At 39.6% G+C, this 20116-nt stretch overlaps 1 protein-coding gene across 1 annotated transcript in view; it reads left to right on the forward strand.

Moving 5' to 3' along the window:
• The window catches only part of SFXN1 (sideroflexin 1), a 25232-nt gene continuing 5116 nt past the window's right edge, over positions 1–20116 (forward strand). Inside the window, exons 1-8 of the mRNA XM_035339048.1 lie at positions 1–164; positions 10954–11128; positions 11732–11902; positions 14140–14238; positions 15329–15404; positions 16400–16485; positions 17712–17839; positions 18370–18419. Of these exons, the coding sequence (XP_035194939.1) occupies positions 10965–11128; positions 11732–11902; positions 14140–14238; positions 15329–15404; positions 16400–16485; positions 17712–17839; positions 18370–18419 (774 nt within the window). The 5' untranslated portion in view covers positions 1–164; positions 10954–10964. The remainder of the gene's footprint in view (positions 165–10953; positions 11129–11731; positions 11903–14139; positions 14239–15328; positions 15405–16399; positions 16486–17711; positions 17840–18369; positions 18420–20116) is intronic.

The raw sequence follows: 20116 nt of genomic DNA on the forward strand, positions 1-20116 counted from the left end.
CGAGGCCCGACACCGCCCGCCCCCGCGGCGCTGCCCTGCCCCGGGAGGCGGAGCGGGGGCGGAGCGGGGCGGCCGCTCGCCTTCCCCGGCCCCGGGCCCGCAAGAGCCTCTTCCGGGCGGTGGGGCGAGGGGCGGCGCGGAGCCGGTAGCGGGCAGCGGCCGCGGTGAGTAGCGGCACCGGCACGACGAGGGGGTGGGCCGCGGGCGGGGGGAACGGCCTGGTCCCCCGGGAGCCCGGTGCCCTCCGTAGGGGCCCAAGGCCTCCGCGGAGGCCCAGCCCCGTGTCTCTCAGCCCGGCCCCGCTCTGTGTAACCAGGCACGCGTGTCAGCCTGGCCCCTCTGCGGAGGCCCGGAGCCATCTGTCACCAAGATCCCGCGTGTCCCCACCGTCCCCAGGGGCACCCGTCCCTTCCCCAGCCCCTGCTCCCGGTGAGCCCTTTGCTGGGGATGTGCTGGCCGCAGGCTGAGCGGGCAGCTGCCGGGGGGGGCCTCTAGGCCTGCCTCCCCCTGCGCCATCCGCACGGCACAGATACCGGTTCCCTGTTTCCACGGCTCGAAAATCCCTCCCAGAATTGGCCTCTGGTGCCAGTGTCACAGGGTGCTGCATCACAGCTGGGTACCGATGCGGGCAGGTGAAGGCAGCCTCTGTGCCAGGCGGTCAGCTTCTTCAGGGACAAACGCGCCGTGTAGCTTGGAGGCCAGCCGCCTGGTAGCCAGGGGTTCTAATGATGAGCATCGATTTATTTATCAAGTGAGTTATGAATAATCTGTTGTTGTAACGGGTACTGAGATAGCAGGGAATGAAGACTGGGCTTGTGCCGAAATGCAATTGAAAAATCACTTGTATAAATCCTATCAGGAAAAAAAATGAAATAGTGGAAAACCTGTTACAGAAGAGGGCCATGAACACATCCACATACAGCCAGATAATCCTTCCCCAGTTTACCACAGGGCTTTAGAAATAAGGAGCAGAGACAAGCTTGCAGCAGTCAGGAATGAAATAAGACCTTGAGTTAACCCTCATTAGCAAAGAAGCTTTTTCTTCCTTAGTGAAGAGGAGAGGTAAGGTATGTGTCCCTGCGGTGTACCTCCTGCAGTGGGAGCGACGAGAGGAGGGATGGCACACGGAAAGCACGCATCGCTGAGTTGGCTGCTGCAGCCGCTAACATCTGGATGCGTCTTTAACGCAGAATGATGAAATCTCTCGTCAAGTTACTGACCAAAGATGGCTGCTGTTTTGAGGAGAGAGCCCCAGCAGCAGGCTCTATGTCCATTTCACACAGCCTGCTGCTTTTGTTGCTAGGCTACAAACGGGATGTACATTTATAAGCAAAAAAAGTATCTTGTAGTGTTGCCACAGTTTGCCTTCTCCAGCATTCAATTTGTTTTTATGATTGCAATAGGAAAAATCATAGTGCAAAGATTTTTTATTATTATTATTACTTTTGTGTGTGTGATTTAAGTATCTATTTGCTGGTAGAAGCAGATTTGGGAAAGGAAAACTTGGCAAGTGGGTTTGTTAACATTTGGCGTAAGTACATTGCATCATCAGCTGTGCTGCCTCTTTCAAACTGTGGTAGCAGGTGTAGTGCAAACAGAGGAATACCATTGCTTAATAAATCTGATATATGTTGTTTTGCCACCATGCAAAAGTGTTTTTTTTGTTTGTTTTCCCTGGAAATCTGTTAGTACTTCTCATTTGAACTAATTATTGAACTAATTATACTACCTTGACCGACATCCCTGGAGAATGCATTGTGCTCTTTTCTTTGTCAGAGGAATCAAAATATGGGTAATAGCTCAGTTTGCATTTCTGCTGTTGCTTTGTCAGTGCGTTGTAATTTTAAAATAGAATGGGTCACCTTCTGCTAATCAGAAGGTCATTAATTTCCTGCCTTTTCTCCTTAGCCAGCATAGCAGCTGTTCTCAGGGCATTTCTCCTGGAAAATGAAAACACTGTGCTTGGGCAAAAGAGGCCTAAAAAGGGCTGGTGTGTTATCTGAGGAATAAAAAGGCCTAACAGGATCCTTACATATTTTTCTGTCAAAGCACTGTGACAGGTGCTTCAAAAGAACTGAGCTCTGCAGAAACAAGAGGCCATGGTTGGTTTGGTCTATAAATATAGCAGGGGAAGAAGAGAAGCTTTTCTTCTCCGCATTTTATAGCAGCACATACTTTTCTCAACCTAAAGATTTTCCAGCCAATGTCTCTCATTGCCCAGAACAGGCTCCTGAGATCTGCTCCTCCAGCTGTTAGGGGACTGCTTCGGAGAATGGAGATCTAGTGGAGATCTCGGGGCCTAAGTATGTCAAACTTTTTTCTTTCTCTATCCCAGTGAATTTGCATGCGAAATGTTTTCAGCAGCACATGGCTCTAACTTTTGAACTGTAACAGTGGGATTCTGGTAAAAAAGAGGTACTGCTGTTACCTTCTATTTTTAGTGGGTTTTCAGGGGGGAAAGTGACCTTGATTCTCCTGTTACAAAATCTCCTAGGAGGACCTTGAGAATCATGATCTGACCTGTGCCTCTGAAGTACCACCTGAAGTGAGGGGCCTAAGTCCTGGTAAAGGACACCATGCAAATTGCACCTTTCTTTCAGCATTTGTATTGGTGAATTTAATCTCTTCCCCTCCTCCATGCAGGCTGAGTTGTATTCTCTTTGAAGCTAGAGGTATCCATGTGTCCAGTGCTTTGTAAGGGAGGGTTTCACATTTAGTTTTGGGAGCTGGGCACCGAGAAGTGAGATGTTGCAATGTTCATTACCACGTCCATGCTACTTTGAACGGAGACTTCTCTTCTTGAGTCCAGGTGTTCTACCTCCCCAGCTCAGTGTTTGCTGACTTTCTGAAACTGCATGCAAGAGAGGTAAAAGGCCACTCTCGTTAACAGTCTCCTGTAGGGGAAGGTGCAGGAGGCTTTAATCTGGACTCCGGCCCCCGTAAAGGCAAAAAGGAACAGAAAATTCTGAACAGAGAGTGAAGCAGTGCCCGAACCACTGTCCTATCTAAGGATGTTTGCTAAAGGATCCCTCCTCAAGAGAATTCAGGGCTTTGTGCCTGTTCAGGAAAGCCAACTTCTGGGGTACTTCTCAGCCTAGCTTCTCTCAGAAATACTCTCTGTGGCAGTATCACACTCCCTAGGAACCTATAAGTAGCTCTTATCCTTTAGCCATTGTCAGAAATGCCTCTCTGCTCTGATGAATGGTGGCAAGAGCTCTCTGGCTCTCAAGGAATGGACATTTTGACATTAGGGATGCTTCCTGGCTCTGAACAGTCAGCTTTATAACAGACTACAGCTTTAAAACGCTGTACTTAAATCAGACATGGAGAATTGGATGTGCAGTTATGTCATCAAGACATTTCCTTTGCTGTTGCTCTATTCCCAGTTTTAGCTTAGAGACTGGAAAAAATAAAGACATGGAGTTTTTTATTTATGGATTGATTTTCTTTTTCAGCACTTGGGATAAAATGCAGGATAAATAACACATGAATATATAAATGGCTCCAAGGAAAGGAGCAAATCTGCTTTTCGTCATCCACACAATGCTGTGTGAGTTTAGGTTGCCCAGAATTTCCCAAATCACATGCCCACCTGGATTATCCAGTCATGCAACAGAGCCTAGCCCTTAGTTTGAGTCTTAAGAGCATTATTGGTAGCAAATGCAGTTTAAACTTCTGTAAAACCTCATTTGTTGTTTTCAACCACATTTCTTTTTGTTCACGTTGAGATAAATTATCAAATGTCTGGGTTGTTCAAAATTGAGTGGTACGTTGCTGTTGGAAACAAATAGCCATTGCTGCTCTTTGGGCTGTTGCTTCCATTTGAGAAGCGGTTACATGACGTTCAGCGTGAGGTCTGAAATGTAAACTTGGAAAAAGAACAGGGGAGAGTTGAACTCCTGAACTCCTGACAACTCCTGAATCTGCATTTTGGAGATTTGTTGCAACGGCTATTGTTGACCTTTAAACGAGGTTTAAAGTCTTCTGCTATTGCTGATTCTGCAGCACATCTCAATGCAGTCGTTGTACTAACATTCTTGATTAGACTTTGTGCTGGCTTTGGTGTAATTACTTTTTTGAAGAGAGGCCACTCTCACTTATTCCTAAGCCCCCTTTTTCTCTCCAGTTAATGTTTGTATTAAGCATTACAATATGAATTTGCAGATGACTCCATCTGATCAGAGAGGACAAGAAATGGGAGTGTGCTCAGTACTGGGGCGTTTCAAGGTCCCCTGATTGGCAGTAAGGGCTGAAAGTCATTGTCAAAAAGTTATTGATGTAAAATGAAGATTTTTGGAGAAGGTTACTAAAAATATGGGGTTGAAAGTTTCTCTTAAGATAAAAAAAGACCATATCTGGGGGCATGACACTTCATTTCTTGGTAAAACCTCCTTATTCTGAAGGGTCTGTAATCACAAACGCTGGCTTTGAGGCAGAGGAGAGGTGAGGCACGGCACAAAATTATGGTCAGGAAGTTTTACCATCCCTCTGGGTTTGTTTTCCTTCTCCCGAACTGGGAGAGGCTCAGGGAGAGAGACAAGGAGGCAACAGAGAGATTTGGAGAGCAAATCTGGTTTCCTCCCCATGATCCGCGGGCTGTATCATCGCCTCTATCTGCCTGTGGTCTGCGGAACTGCCTCGCCCTGGTCCTGCAGCTGAACTCCTGGCAGCCGTTTTGGCAAGCCACAGCCCTGCAGCTGGCTTGGCACTCACGTAAGATGTAGAAAGTTTATGAACACATGATCTCAGTTAGGCTTCTGAAAACACACCTTGATACACAGGAACAGCCACAGCGAGGAACACGGATGGTCAAAGCTAGTGTCAGCGCTGGGGAACCAAACCGTGACAAAGCCCTAACTGTCATGGGGCCGCAGTCCCTGTGCTGTCGGGCTGCAGCAGTGCCATGCAGAGTGGTTTTACAGCAGTTTTAGAGCAGTTTTGCCCCCAGCAGCTGCTGCTCACCCAAACAATCCCATTGCACAGAGAGGATTTAGCAGCCATTCTCCACGGGCATTTGGAAACCAGAGAGTTTAGTAATATGAATGTGCCAGAGGACATTCAGTTCTCTGGTCTAATTTACTAGGCTGGACCGTTACTAACTTCAGCATATGCAAGTATTAAATACTTTTCTAATTATTCAGTTGTTTGAAACAATGAAGAAGTGCATTATTTCTGTCCTTACGGTGTATTTTCCATGACAGATGTGAAGTGTTTGGCTGTCACAATGTCGTATTTGTTATTTATCCTTTCCAGCAGTGCTGAATGTGACTTCAAAGTGCCATTTCAGTATGAGTGAGTTTAATAATTTAAGCAACTGTGAAATGACCGTTGTCTCCCAAATCCTCTGCTTGGGAAAGAAGGGTGTTTAAAGATCAGATTGGGTAATTTTACTGTCTACTTTTTCAACTTAAAATTTAATGTGCTGTTAATTCAGAGTTGTGTCCTTTTATGCAGGTAGTCTCCCCTCTGTTGGTGCTTACTGAGTAGCAATAGCTGTAGGAACAATTAATTCAGGTGGTTTTATATGCACAGTTAAGTGTTAGGAAGTTGTCCAAGCTTGCCTTTATTACCTGGCTGTAATAAAGTAAGCATTTTTACCTTTGTTCCAGAAGATTTGGACATTTACTTTGCAATCCCTTTGCAAACTTTCCACTTATCTCAGGGTTCAGATAGATTTATTTGACTTTAATTTAACCTAAGTGTCCTCTATTTTTCCTTCACACAATTCTATTGTGGATGTTTGGATAATTAGACCTTAAATCTTAGGCGTGTATGTTGAGAATTGTATCACTGAAGATACTGGGGTTACACCTCTGACAAAGCCTTGTATTTAAAATAATAATTAAATGGTAAATAGTTTTGTTATAATGCTTTTGTGATTGAGTATTTGAATGGATATGCAAACAGCAGCACACCTCTAATCTGCATCTGAAAATTAAGGTGACAGCTAAGTAAAATACTGTTGCAGCCACCTAAACTGAGAATTTTGTATTTTCTGCAGTTTTGTGATCTCACTTGTAAAAATAAATATTTTTTTAAAAATCCTGCCTTTCAATTTATGATGACAACTTGATGTCTGCTGGATAATAGAATGATGAAACCATATTTGTGCACAGTCACCATTTTCACTTTCTGGTTGGACATTTTGTTTTACAAGAGCATCCCCTCGGAGCACGCAGGCATTTTACTGGCTTATGGTTTTACTTTATGGGATTTACTTCCCTCTAGCATTTACTAATAAGGGTGATAAATCGTGAGGAACATCATGCAGTCTGTTTAATACGACCGATGGTACTTTTATAAAAAATATTTTACTGGAAAATGTGCAAATTTTCAGGACAGAAGTTCCCTAGCTGCCTTAGCCGAGCAGCATTGTAGCAGATCTGTGACTCAGAGTCCCGAGACTGGCAACCTTAGCAGCCTTTCTACTTCACTGCAAGCTCTATGTGTCACCACATTGCATTTTTCCAGTGTCTGAACTGTTACACTCCCTTGTATGATGCATCTCTTCCTCCTTTGTGTGCATTGGTGGTCTGTCCATGGCCACAGCCTTTATGATTAGTATTTTAAACTTAATTAGAAAAGTATTGTTCCTAGTTAGATTATTAAAGTGCAAGGCAATTATGTCAGTCACATCACTTAGAAGAAAACGTTTCTGAGTGCTTAAATAGCAGTTTTTGTCCTTTTTTGCATAAGATCTAATCTTTTGCAGGGTGAACACCAGCAAAACTGGAGCTTATATATTATGGTCTACCTTTGTAAAGACTGGTGATGTTGAAGTCAACGTTTCCTGTTGCTGGTGACATCTATTTAAACAAATGCAGTGATTTCCGGCATGACCTTTTGTTGTAACACATGCCAAGGAATCGTCCTTTAATGTATGTTTCCCATTTTCCAGCTGGTTTGCTTTTTGTTGCTGCCATGCTAACCCTTTTTTTACAAGGGGAAAGGGACTGAAGCATGTGCTGACAAGCTGCTGCTGCTTAGTCTGCCTAAGGAGGTGCAGGACCTCTACCTGGTGCTGGCAACCAGAGCAATTTTATCTTGTCTTTGGGGTGTTTTTACTCTGTTAGCATGCCTTACGGACAGCCTGATGAGTCTTACCCTTGCTGTCTCAGTCACGTTAACTCTTTCTACCATCATGCCTTTTATTTTTCCTATGTAGACGTGCAGGAAGTGGGAGTTTTCCCAATTTACAGCTAGTAGGGTCTCTCTCAAACACATTTGCCTTGTCTGTACCGTATGCTTTTGATCTCTTGACTCTGGCAAGCTGAAACATTTAGAACCGTCTCTGCTTTATGTTACTTGTTGATGGTCTTCCCTGCAGGTTTAGGGTTAGGCGCTGTGCCTGGCTCCTCCAGGAGCTGCAGATCTCCAACTTGAGCAAAGTGGTGAGCCAACATGGGTGCTGGAGCATTGGCGTACAGTCCTCAGTTCCCACTCGTGGCAGGGGGCCAGCAGCTCTGATTACAAGTCATCAGCTGCTAACCGTTCACTTGGCCAGTGCAGGCTTCCCATGCCGCTATGTGAAATTCCAGCCTTTTCCTTAGGGTACGTCCGTACAGGAAAATGAAGGCATGTTTTAGCAAGGATACACATACTCATGTCAGTTTATCTGGGGCCACTGATGGTCATTACTAAATTGTTGTGATGTGAGTTGAGTGAAGCTAGATCAGCACACGTGGCTCAAGGAGCATCAGAGCTGGCAGAAAGTGTGTGGGGAGGGGATAAAGGTAGGACGTGGCCGTGGTCCCTCTTCTGTCTTCTATAGATCCACCTCCCCTGGGGCAGGCTAAATGAAATGGAGTGAAGTGATGCTAAGATGATCCTTATTGTTTAGTTTTCTTATTATTCAAGGGCTTGTTTTTGTGGACAGAAGTGTCCTATGCAATAAAAGCAATTCACAGACAACCCAGTAAAATATATAAAGCAATTTTTCAGCGCTGGCTGATCAGAGTGAAAAGAAAGCAAAGGGCTTCTATTTAGGGACTGCTTTCTTAAGTGTTCATTAGACAGCTTTAATCAGATTAACATAAGTTATCCTAAGTAGTTTTTAATCATTCCTAATTAAACTGATAATTAAATTACAAAAATATTGAAATTTAGACTTTCCCACAATTACTAAACCAATCAGGAAGTATTCATAGAATGACTTCCCAGCCCCAATGTGCAGATTATTATTTTTTAGTGGAAAAGAGTTTTTGAGTAAATGAGTTCACCCTGCTTTCATAGCATACTGCTTAGTAAAACCAGCTGTCACCATTTTAGACCAGAAGATGGTCTATTCTTTCACACATCACTCTTTGTGGGAAGGCATCCTACAGTAATAAGAGAGGGAGAAGAAACCTGAGGAGCATCTCCCGTTCAGATGTTCTGCATGAGAACTCTGGCCTGAATCCTCATTTCCATGATCCATGCCATCACTGTAGGCAAGTCCTGTCTTAGTGCATAGTAAAGGTGCTAATACAAGCTGCCAGCCAAATAATGAGTTTAACAGGGAAATGATTTTAATAGTAAATATTTCTTTTGCTATTCTATTGTAGACAATACAAGCTAAACATAAAAATAACACATAAATACTCTAAATGTTTTGGTTCATTTTTTAATTTGATAAATTAAACAAGGAAATGTTGCATAATTAGCAGTAAATGTAAGAAAGGAAGGACGTTTTCATTTAGTAGTACCAAATTAGGATTTTCTAATATTTTTTTAAGAAGCTAATTGAGTAGTACTGGCTCAGTTATAACACTTCATCATTCAGCTATTAGCCATGCTGTGGTTGTGACTGTGCTGAAGGACAACCCTTCGTTATTGTTTATTTAATCTATCCCAGGCTCTAAAATTTTGGTAGATGAGCAATAGGTTACTTTGCTTTCTTAATTAACCACGTGTGTGGGACATTGCTTTGCATATTTGGCGATGCTGAGTAGAACGTACTGGCTAATTCCACTTTGAACATTGCTTATCTTCATTTATAATGCAATTATTCTGCATTCTTGCTGCCTTATCTTTACAGCTTTACAATGGTGTCTGGTGTTCGGTGAAATCGTGCTTATGCATACATGGTTTTTATTGACTTCATGAGCATGAGTAATGGTGGGAAGGGTTTGAGCGATCTGAATGTCATTGGCAGTTCCAACACATCAGCTGCCAGAAGGGAAACCAACTTCTCCCTGTAATATACCTATGGTGTACCATAAAACAGTAGGTGACCACTAACTAGATTTTCATTGTAGTTAAATCTCAATGATAATAACCATTGAAGTCCTAAATGAGGCTCTTGCTTGTGCTGTTACATAAGCATTAAAATGTGGGTGAAAGCAGGGAAGGTTTGATACTTCTCCCTGGATACTTCACACTCGTAAAAGCCCTTCTGACTGATACGGGATTCAAGGCAGAATGACTTTTACTCGGTCCTTGTCTGCTTACAAAGTGGATTTCCTGGTTCCTATGAGGATGTTACAAAGCTGAGTATTCTTTTTCTATGACTATGGTCTTGTGATCTGCTTTTGCTCCCTTTCAAGAACAGACTGTGTTATTTCTTTTTTTTCCTTTTTTTTTTTTCCTAGAAATATTGCTGTATAGTGTCATCTTAATATGCATTAGTCTCCTTTTCCTCCCTGTCCCTTAACACTGATAATTTAGGTCTGGTTTTGATAGACAAAGGGCCGTAAGCCTTGATTTCTGTTGAATTAACTTCTCCAAGACTTCCAGGTTTTTCCACTTGCAGTAGAAGAGAGGGATCATAATTACATTTGAGGGATAGACATTTGCTTCTTGAGATTTCATGGCTGTCACTCCTTTTTTTTTTCCCATTTTTTTTATGAAGAAGACAGTCTGTATCCGTAGTTACTTTCTGCTGGTGATTTCTTGTTTCACTTCTCCATCATACAGGTTTCATTAAATTGACAAAAATGGCTCAGACGGCTTCACAGTGTTCCTAATGTTTGATAGCAGGAGGTAAAGAACATCAAAACTCTGAGTTAAGATGAAAACACTGCAGTGGCAGCTTACTTATGTCAGTTGTCCTCAGAATGATGATCTTTTTCCTACTCAAACAGATAAAATGCTGTGATAACATCTGTATTTTTATGGATCCCATTTAATTCAGTGATTTGAATTACAAACGTTATTCGGAAGATTTTTTTTTTTAAAACTGGCTATCGAATGTGTTGCAGAAATTTCTTTGAAGAAAGTTAAAGCTCATATAACTTGTATTTTGCAGAGATTGCACTTCTTCCATTAGATGTTAAAGTAATTTTAGTCATACTAAACTAATTTTTAAATGTTCTGGCCTCTCAGCCCAATAAATGCACAAGTGTGTTAGCAGTGCCCTTCATGGTAGCTCTTTTGCCATCTTTGATATATCATTAGGAGAATCAGTCATGCATTCATAATGTGGTAAATTGTTGCATTATATAATCTTTGTTTTGTTAGAACGTGGATTTAGAGAAACAACATTTACTAAAACAAATATTTGGGGTTTGTGATCTTAACTTTGTTTTGTTTTTCTCTTTTCCTTTAAGAGAACATTTTCATCTAAGACTAATTTATCATTCAAATAACTCAAATTTCTGTTTAGTATCTTGTTATTTAGTACAGCTTCTTCTTAGTGCAATACTTTGCATTCTCACCCTCAGGTAATCATACTCTTACAGTAAAACACTCAACGTATAAATGTCTCGGGGAAACAGGCACAGAAATGTTTTCGTACATGTTTAAGTTCTTTAAGTTTTTTACGTACATGAATACTAACCTCATTAAAATTATTATGATGTCTTATATCATCTGCTTTCTGTATATGCATAGTCTTTTAAACTCAGTTCTGCAAGATGTGCATCTCTTCATTTACTGTAAGCATAACCATTTCTCATTCTACAGTCTCACAGGTTATAGATGCGTTATGAAGTCAGGGTAATTCTGAATTGCGATTTTTTCCTGTTTTCGTCACAGAGTTTTTGAAGATGTCTGCAGATATACCATTAAATATTAATATCAAGGAGCCCCGATGGGATCAAAGCACTTTCGTTGGAAGAGCCAGTCACTTCTTTACTGTAACAGACCCCCGAAACATTTTGTTATCTGATGCCCAGCTGGAAAATGCAAGACAAATTGTGCATGATTACAGGTATGGCAGCTAGTCGTTTTTAATGCTGGCCCATAGAAATCATGACAGTGATAAGCATACGGTTACATATTTTAGAGGAAATACTTAAGACACTGTATTGCCCTGTCTTCTCATTTCAGGGCTTGAAACACTATCAAATTTGCTAATGGATGGGGAAATTACGTCATCTGAGAAACTCTATTAAGTATTTGAAAATACAGAAGTTTCCAAATCTGAAAATGGTTCATATGACAACAGTGTTTAAAACTGCCTCTTATGTGTTATATTGTTGGGGCATGTAGTTTATTAAATCCAGGTAAATTTTCAAAGTTTCGAACTAATGACTCCAGAGATTTTAGCACTAATATCCTAATATGGTTTGAGTAAATAGAATGATGCTGTATACATTAACTCAGCCAACATAACCGCTGCTAGGAGTTATGATTATTTTTATTTCACCAATTCATTTAAAAGCTGAAGACCTACAAGCTAGCTATGGGAGTAGATTAACTTAGTATGAACATCCCCAAATCCTCTGATGCTATATTTGTCACTGCAGCATTTTGTAACAGCTGTGCTTTTTGCTGTTTTTCCTTTTTTTTTTTTTTTTTAATTTGTCCCCAGACAAGGTATCGTGGCACCTGGCTTGACTGAAAATGAATTATGGAGAGCAAAATATATCTATGATTCAGCCTTTCATCCAGACACTGGTGAAAAGATGGTCTTGATTGGCCGAATGTCAGCTCAGGTACCCATGAACATGACTATCACAGGTTGTATGATGACCTTTTATAGGTAAGTAATGGCAGTGTTACACATAACCATTTGCCTACAAATTAGATAAGTGAAAATCAGTGTTATTTTAGAAGATGTATAATAAATATTTGAAAATGTAAAACTTTGCTTCTCTTTCTCTTCTCTCTCTGCTTTCCCTCACACCCACACTGATTAGTGGTTTCCTCTAGAAGTAGCTGTGAGATAAGCCCTTGGCCCCTTCTACTCCTTCACCAAATATCCCTCTTTTCCTCTCCAAACTGAGAAAGTTGAATGTTCCAAAACCCCATCCTTGTAGGAGAGTTGTGTGAAGGACAAAGAGGAGGAGATACGTGGGAATCTCTAAGCTTAGAGATTTGGCATGTAGGACATACTGTCTGCCAAGTAAGTACTAACTATGCTTCTGTCCATCATTAATCAAGTTCTCCAGCTCCTGTTTGATCCTTCTATTTCCTTATAGTTCTTGAATCACTGATAAAGTGAAGTCCCCAGAAGTCAGTGGACTTCTGTTCATTGACTTTGTGTTAAAAATATTTTTGTGAAACAATGTTTTGTTAGCAAGAATGAATAGAAATTTCAGAGGAAATAATAATTGTATGTTTGAAGCCGAGATTTTACAAATTCTTGACTCACCTGTTCTACAAAGGCACAGTCATTTTGGAAAACACTCTGCTTTGTTTTTAAAAAATAACCAAGATAACAAATAAAACAATCAGTCTAATTGCCCATTCACAAGCACTCCTTTCTGTTAAGTGGTTATTCTTTTATGTTCAGTTATCTCTAATAATACCTATAGCAGCTCTATACCTTTTTTTTTTTTTTTTTTTTTTTTACATTATTCACATAGTCACTCTGATTCAAAACTAGGTTGTTTTCCTTTAGCCTGGAAGACATTGGTTTATTACGACCAAACCCTTAGTAGTGCAAAGAGGATTTTGTAGAAGTGTTTGGATGATGCAGTTTAGGCTGTCTTACTGCGTGCTGCTTTGTTCTGGTTACTGCTGGTCACTGGGAGAAGCAAATTCCTCATTATACCTATGAGGGCTTTTAGGCACGCAGTAAAGCAATGTGAGTCATGCCTGACCTTTGCAGCAGGCCTAACATCCTCTGCCACCACAGTAGCAAGGAAACAGGAACAGATGAGTCAGGAAAGAGAGTTGCTCATGCGTAAGAAGAAAGGAGGAAGAACAGCAGTAGTGATGGAGAAAATCCAGCTAGTTTATCACTGTTACTTATTCAGATACCAGAAACTAGAGGGAGTAAGAATACAATTTCAAATTTCCTTTATCTTTCGTTTTTTGCAATCTTATGAAATAGCTTATCTTCCTATTTTGGAATCAAAGCTTCATAACAGACACACCTTACTGTAGCATCAGCTCTTTGCTTTCCTGCTTGTTACAGAATAATCCGTACAACTACTGCTATTTTTTTAGTGCTCTTAATATCTGTTTCAACCCTTCAGTGAGAACCACATTTCTGTATTGTCACTGCCACATTAGCTTGTCAAATGGGGACTCTGAGACTTGTGCATGTGTTTGTTTTTTCTTTTGCTGCCCCTCACCCTTGTTCACAAGCCAGCACCATTAAGTCCTAGGGCATCTTGATACCGGCAGTGGGACCATTTATGAGAACTCCTTGGAAATTTTTGTGCTTGGTCATTTTGACCCACCATTAATACTGTACTGCACCAGATTAACTTCTGTGCTGTACCTGTACTCCTTAAACATCCAGATATTTGCATGAAAATTTTGTCATTTTGGAATGTCGTCTTTGGTTCTCCACGTATCTGAATGTTTTAGTGTCTTGGAGATATATTAAACAATGAGGTCATATTAGCTTTTTGAAGACTGAGAAGATAAACCGTATCTCTTAAAACCCAATTCTCAATCACTTACGGAGCTTCTAACGAGAACAAGTCAACTGTAAAGGAATAATAACAATGGAAACTATTCTAGTTCTTAACAGACATTCTTTTTTTTTTTTTTGAGAGGTTTGCTATAATGGTTTTGTTATTACTACAAGCTGTTGTCCCAAGTGAACCTTTCTATTTATTTTCAGTGCTTTTAAAATCTATTCTTAGGAGTAGCTTGTAGTTTCATTATTAAGACAGTATCTCATTGACTGAATTGTTTTATTCAGATGAACCAGAAACTGCATGTTTGCTGCTTGCACGGGCTTTTCTTGAATTGCCATCATTTTTCTGTGCTGTTGATTCAACTGTGTTTTCAAAAACGTTAATAATCGTTTCTCTTTTCAAGAACGACACCAGCGGTGGTTTTCTGGCAGTGGATTAACCAGTCCTTCAATGCTATAGTAAATTACACGAACAGGAGCGGTGATGCCCCAATTACTGTCAGGTCAGACACTGAACCAAATCCTTCTGATATGTTTATAAGTTGCTCTCTGATGTACTGGAACAAGGTTGGTCTTTACAGTTTGAGATGATAGATAAGTTTGTTTATCTGTGTTTATTATCATTCTGATACACATAAACAAGAAGCCTGAGAATGATGGAGGTGAGACCTCTATTTCTGCCCCTAGAGATAACCCTAAGCACCTTGGTCCCAAGCACTTTACCAACAGCACAGGATTTAAGAGCAGTCTGTGTTGCATTGATCAGTCACCCAGTTGAAAATGCTCTCACTTTGGTGTTATACTAATGTATTTCTAAGTTGATGTTGTGTGGATCTGCAGGTGTCTTTCTGTGTCACCTTCTTTTCTGTGTGCTACATTGTAGCACACACCATCCTCTGTGCTTACTTGCAAAGAGGACCTTTCAAGGAATTGGTCTGTACAATACTTTAATTGAAGGCAAAGAGAGAGATTAAATCAGATACAGAGAGCTAGAAATCATGAGTAGGAGACTGGAATTGCAGTGCTTAGCTTCCTGGTTTTGAGACTGGCTTTCTTGAAGATATCTGGTAGGAAGCAGTGGATTAGAGGATGTACAGACACCTCTGAGCTAGGAATTACATAAAGTGTGGTTTAGGGCATAGTGAGTAGCATTTGGGTGTTGACAGCATAGCTACGTGTATGGTTTTTTTTGTACAGTTGATTTCAATTACTCTTGCAGACATGGCCTTAAAAATCTAAACTGATTTTATTAGTTTAAGCAATTAGGAAATTAATCACAGAACTAAATTCTTGAAAGTGTGCATTCAGATGCAAGAGGAAACCCTGAACAGATAGCAGTGCAGAATCAGTAGAACCTGTTTCAATGTTAAAATGTTGTCTGCATGTTGTTTCTACCGATGGTGAAAGAAAAGTGGTTAATTTATTGTCCCATTTGACTGTTCCATCCTTTTCTTACTGCAGTGTCACAGAAAGGTCTACTTTTTAAATTTCATAGGTGGAGGGGGCTAACTGCATGTGTAAAAGGCAGTTATTTTTGAAAATGCAACAAATGTAATTGTTGTGCATGTACAAACATTTTTATTTTTGTTTTAGCCAGCTGGGAACAGCCTATGTTTCTGCTACCACAGGTGCTGTTGCAACAGCTTTAGGACTGAACGCACTAACAAAGGTATTGCCAATACTTTTTGCCATTCTTAATGAGATTTTTGGTGCTCTATGAAATGTCTCATTTTTCCTCATGTGCATAGGTCATGTCGTGCACAGCTCCCATTATAGAGTTGTAATTGCCTTCTGTAGATCCCAATCTTATTTTCCCCCCAAGTAGATGCTTCTATATATACTTTAAATGTCCTATACTTGCTCTTTTCATAACACAAAATGTATCCAATGTAAGCACAGTTTTGCAGTTTCTTCTTAACATGTCAAAGTATCCAGTAGTGTTTGAAAGTTAATTGGAGTGGATGTGTAGTTACAATAATGTGGGACCGTTAAACCATGAACTGTACATGTATGTTTTTGAGGTGCAGTGTCACTTCTGCAAACATGGAAGCCTACTCTAGGCTGGCTGAAGGACATGTAAAGAGGTGCTTCTCTTAAATGCAGAAAACTCCAATTCTTTCAAGAAATGCACAGCATGTTCAAGAAGGAAGATTTTTCTTACCAAAAAAAAAAAAATCAACTTTATACCTCTCTGTTTATGCTGTAATATGCTAGGAGTGGTACAGCATTGACAGCCAATGCAATTCCAATTATACAAGACATAGTCTAGATGAATAGCTTTGCACAGTGAGCTCCTGTAGATGCGAAGAAGCTATTACAAGTGCTGCTGGCTGTAACCTTGCCAGTGGAGGCAGTGAAGTTAAGGTCTGTTTAGTGTTCCCGTTGGGCTGATAGGCATGCTCAAAAGCTGACACTTGTCTGCAGTGATGCTATTAAATTAAGATCATTTTTGCCAGTCTCCTGACAGCACTCACCTGACAGATACTTAAACTTAAGTCTTCTTTCTTTTTTTTGCCCTTGTCCCACCAGTGATTTTTTGCTGAATTTTAAGTTAAAGGAAATGAATCTGGTCTATCATGAACACATGAAGCATCTGAATATGACCTTTTGAAAAAATGATTATGTAATAATTTTTCTTTTATTTTCCTTCTGTCCTTTTTACAGCATGTCTCACCTCTTATAGGACGGTTTGTTCCTTTTGCTGCTGTTGCTGCTGCTAACTGCATTAATATTCCACTAATGAGACAAAGGTAGGGAAAAGAATGAAGATCACTCATTCTAGAAGAAAGGCTGTTATTGAGTTTTTAGATCAGCAAGGTACTAAATAAAGAACACTATGTATCTTTAACCTGTTTCTGAACCTTGCAAAGACCTCATGCATGATCTTGTTTTGATTGATTGATTGTGACACGTATAAAATAGAACATCCTTATTCTCTTCAGATAAATATCCATTTAGTTTTTCAGTCTTAGATCTCAGAAACCAAGTACCTGTCCTTCAAGACACGATCACATGGGCCCTTCAGATACAAACTGCACTTTGGAAAAATATAATCATCTCAGAAATGGTGCTTCCAATCCCACATACAGAAGTTAGTCATAGAAGTCAGGCTTTGGAGTTCTATTTAATTATCTGAAATTACAAAAATATGCACTTTCTCAGCAGCAAAGTTTTACATATATATTCTAATTTGACTAGGACTAAGAGTAAAAATAAGGAAAAACAAATTAAAAACATCCTCTTATAAACATGAAGTTATGATCAAAAAAGGGAATCTTTGAAGTTTATATTCACAGCAAAGTTCAATCCAAGGTATTTTATTTCCTATAGAAGATGGGGAGAATGAAAGCAGTCCTCAATATATATGCCCTTCTGTCTGCTTCTCACTCTCTGAAAGGTTCTCCCCAGTATGCAAGTTTAACACCTAATCCTGCGCATAAGCAAAAGGTAGAGAATAGTACAGTTATAGAAATGCAGTTAGCTTTGTGCATACTTGTATACTTTCAAATATGCTCTTGGTAGTTAATAAGTAAACCCAGACTAGCATGCTAGAGCAGGATTTTCACGAAGACTTAACGTTTTAGTTTAGTCAAACTAATCTTTCTGTATTCCCTGTGTTTGTGGAAGAGGAAAGAATACTCTGAGAGCAGTTCAGAAAATCTTACTCTTCTGATTTATTTTTTTTTTGAAGAAACCTCTCCCTTCTGTATACTACAGAAGTAATTGAATTCCTTGGAATATGTGTGACCAGGTTCAAGTGGCATACTGATGTTTCAAATACTCATTTGTTCACTTTTTAGCATATTTTCCCCCAAATCTTTCTACATCTTTTGAGATACTTATGCCAAATATGGAAGATAAAATTAAGGACATAGTTGTTATATTTGACAAATTTAAAGAGGAGAAAGATATGATGACAAAAAAGTGGATACATGTATGTCAGTCTCCGCTATATTTTTTCTTTCTTATTCAACAGAGAACTAAAGTTTGGAATCCCCATCACAGATGAGAATGGAAACAGACTGGGTGAATCAACAAAAGCAGCTCAGCAGGCAATTACTCAGGTGGTTATATCAAGGATTCTTATGGCTGCTCCTGGTATGGGTAAGTATAACTTCAGTTAAATACAGCCCTTGATTATGATTTCCTGATGTGAGAGAGACCTTAAATTCTATGTAAGTGATTTTCTCAAAATCAAATTATCTTACAATTATGCATGCAGTATTTATATTTGTTAAATTTTAAACCTACATTTTGTAAAAACATCCACGGTATGTTACACTGAAGTGCAATGGATCAGTTACTGGGATGCATTTGCAGAAATGATACAGATAGCAAAGGAATGGTAGCAAGTTGTGCTTGACTGGAAGTGGTTTACTGAAAAGTAGATGCTTTGTTTGACCTGTGCCAAGTTACTGAACTTGGGTTCAGTTATGTGTAAAATTAGAAGTTCCACTTACTGGGAGAGTCTGCTTCTCTAAATAGCAATCTGGTATCTGGATATGTGAAATGAAAGCTCAGTTAATAACAAACAGTTGTGAAATTTGAGTTATATAGTATTGGTTTATCTAAACAGAAAGTTAAAACAAAGAGCCTTTTTCTCTGAGGTTGACTTTTTTTAATTTCATTTGCAGCAATTCCTCCCTTTATAATGAACACATTGGAAAAGAGAGCATTTCTGAAGGTTAGTCTTATATAATCTATGTATATGTATTACTAAGTTAAATTTTTCCTGTATCTAAAATACTTTGAGTCTTGATATTTTCTTCCCAAGCACTCCTGGAGGACATTGTTGTAGAGCATGCTTTATAGCTGTTGCTTTCTTTATGGCTTTGATAGACAGAGATAGCTTGGTTCTTTTTATCATTCTGTAAAATTAAGATATTGTGAACTTTTTTGTTATTCTCATAATCATCCTTAAAATGCAGAGTTTCTCCTAATAAAGAAACCTTCCTTTTATCAAGACTTGGCATGTAGCTTATGCAAAAAACAGTGAAACTTTGTATTTATTTATTTATTTATTTACAAGATGAAGAAGTATGGGAAGTTGCCTATGTCTATTTCTTTGTCTAGGATATACGTTTCTAAAATATTTCAATATTTTCTGTTCTTCACACTTCTTGTGCATAGCTTGATTACCCTCGCCGCCATTAACAGGAAACACTATTGCTCAGAATTTTAAAACAGGAAATGTGGTGGATGAGTTTTAGAGTAAAAGTCTGTCCCTGCTGCTTTTATCTCCCAAAAGAAGTGAAACTGCAGTGCATCCAAATATACTACTTGCTTGCAATGTAAGGAGCCCTATACTGATTTGACTTAATTCTGATGGCTTTTGACCCATGCCCTGTTTGAAGAATAACTTTAAGCAGCTGTTATGTTTTCAGAATGAATTACTCATAACATTAGCCTTTGTGGTTTTTTTTTAAAAAAAAGGAAAGTTAATTGAGAAAAAAGATGATTTTACATGTTTTCAACATGAGAGAAATGTCAAAAATGGAGTCAATTCAACTGGCAAATACATGGCATTTGTGAAGAAATAGTGAAAATTCTCAGGGTTTGCAGACAGATCTATTGTTTTTGTGCAGTATAATCAATATAAAGGTGTTGTGAATTTTTCAGATCAGCAAAAATGAGCGATTTCTTCAGTGACTACTCAATGGTCTTTGGTACCATCATGACCGTTTATGCTCACCTGTTCCTTCCCCTCAGCCTCAAAGACTGAGCAGAGGTGAAACACTGCTCTGCAGGTAGTCAGTTGTAACACTTGGTAGAGATTAGTATTAAAACCATTAAGGAATGAGCTGCATTTCTAACAAGCAGCTTCTGCATGTTCTCTTGAGGTTTCAGTCGCACCATCCTCTTCGCAGTACTGCAGCACCATCCACAGAACGCTTTACTAACTCATTTCTCTTAGTCTGCTTTGCACGTCATCACCACTCTTTAAAAAAAAATCTGGTAAGCTTGCCAAAGCCTACTAAGCAATAGGCAAGGCCAGAAAATAGTCAAATGGTTTTTAAATAATGAAGAAAATAAAATGATGTTCTGCAGTAAGATAGAAAGAAACAAATCCTTCTGGAATGCTGCTAAAATAAAATAAGATGGAGATTATATAGTTCTATTCATCCCATATTCTGATAGTGTTTTGCATGACAACATTTTGATTATAACGTTAGTATAAATTACACTGTTCCCAAAAGTTATTACTAGAAAATGATTCAAAAATGGTTTTAGAACACAAGCACATACTTGCTGGTTCAAAAAGAATCTTATTACTTCATCAGAAAGCTCTGAAAGTTATTTATATGTGTGTGTGTGTTTGCCTTAGGTTTCAGCACTGGCTTTGACTGCCTTCTCTGCAGTTAAGCAGTGTAGTGATTCTTG

The sequence above is a fragment of the Oxyura jamaicensis genome, chromosome 13, assembly GCF_011077185.1.
Source record: "Oxyura jamaicensis isolate SHBP4307 breed ruddy duck chromosome 13, BPBGC_Ojam_1.0, whole genome shotgun sequence".
Lineage (NCBI taxonomy): Eukaryota > Metazoa > Chordata > Aves > Anseriformes > Anatidae > Oxyura > Oxyura jamaicensis.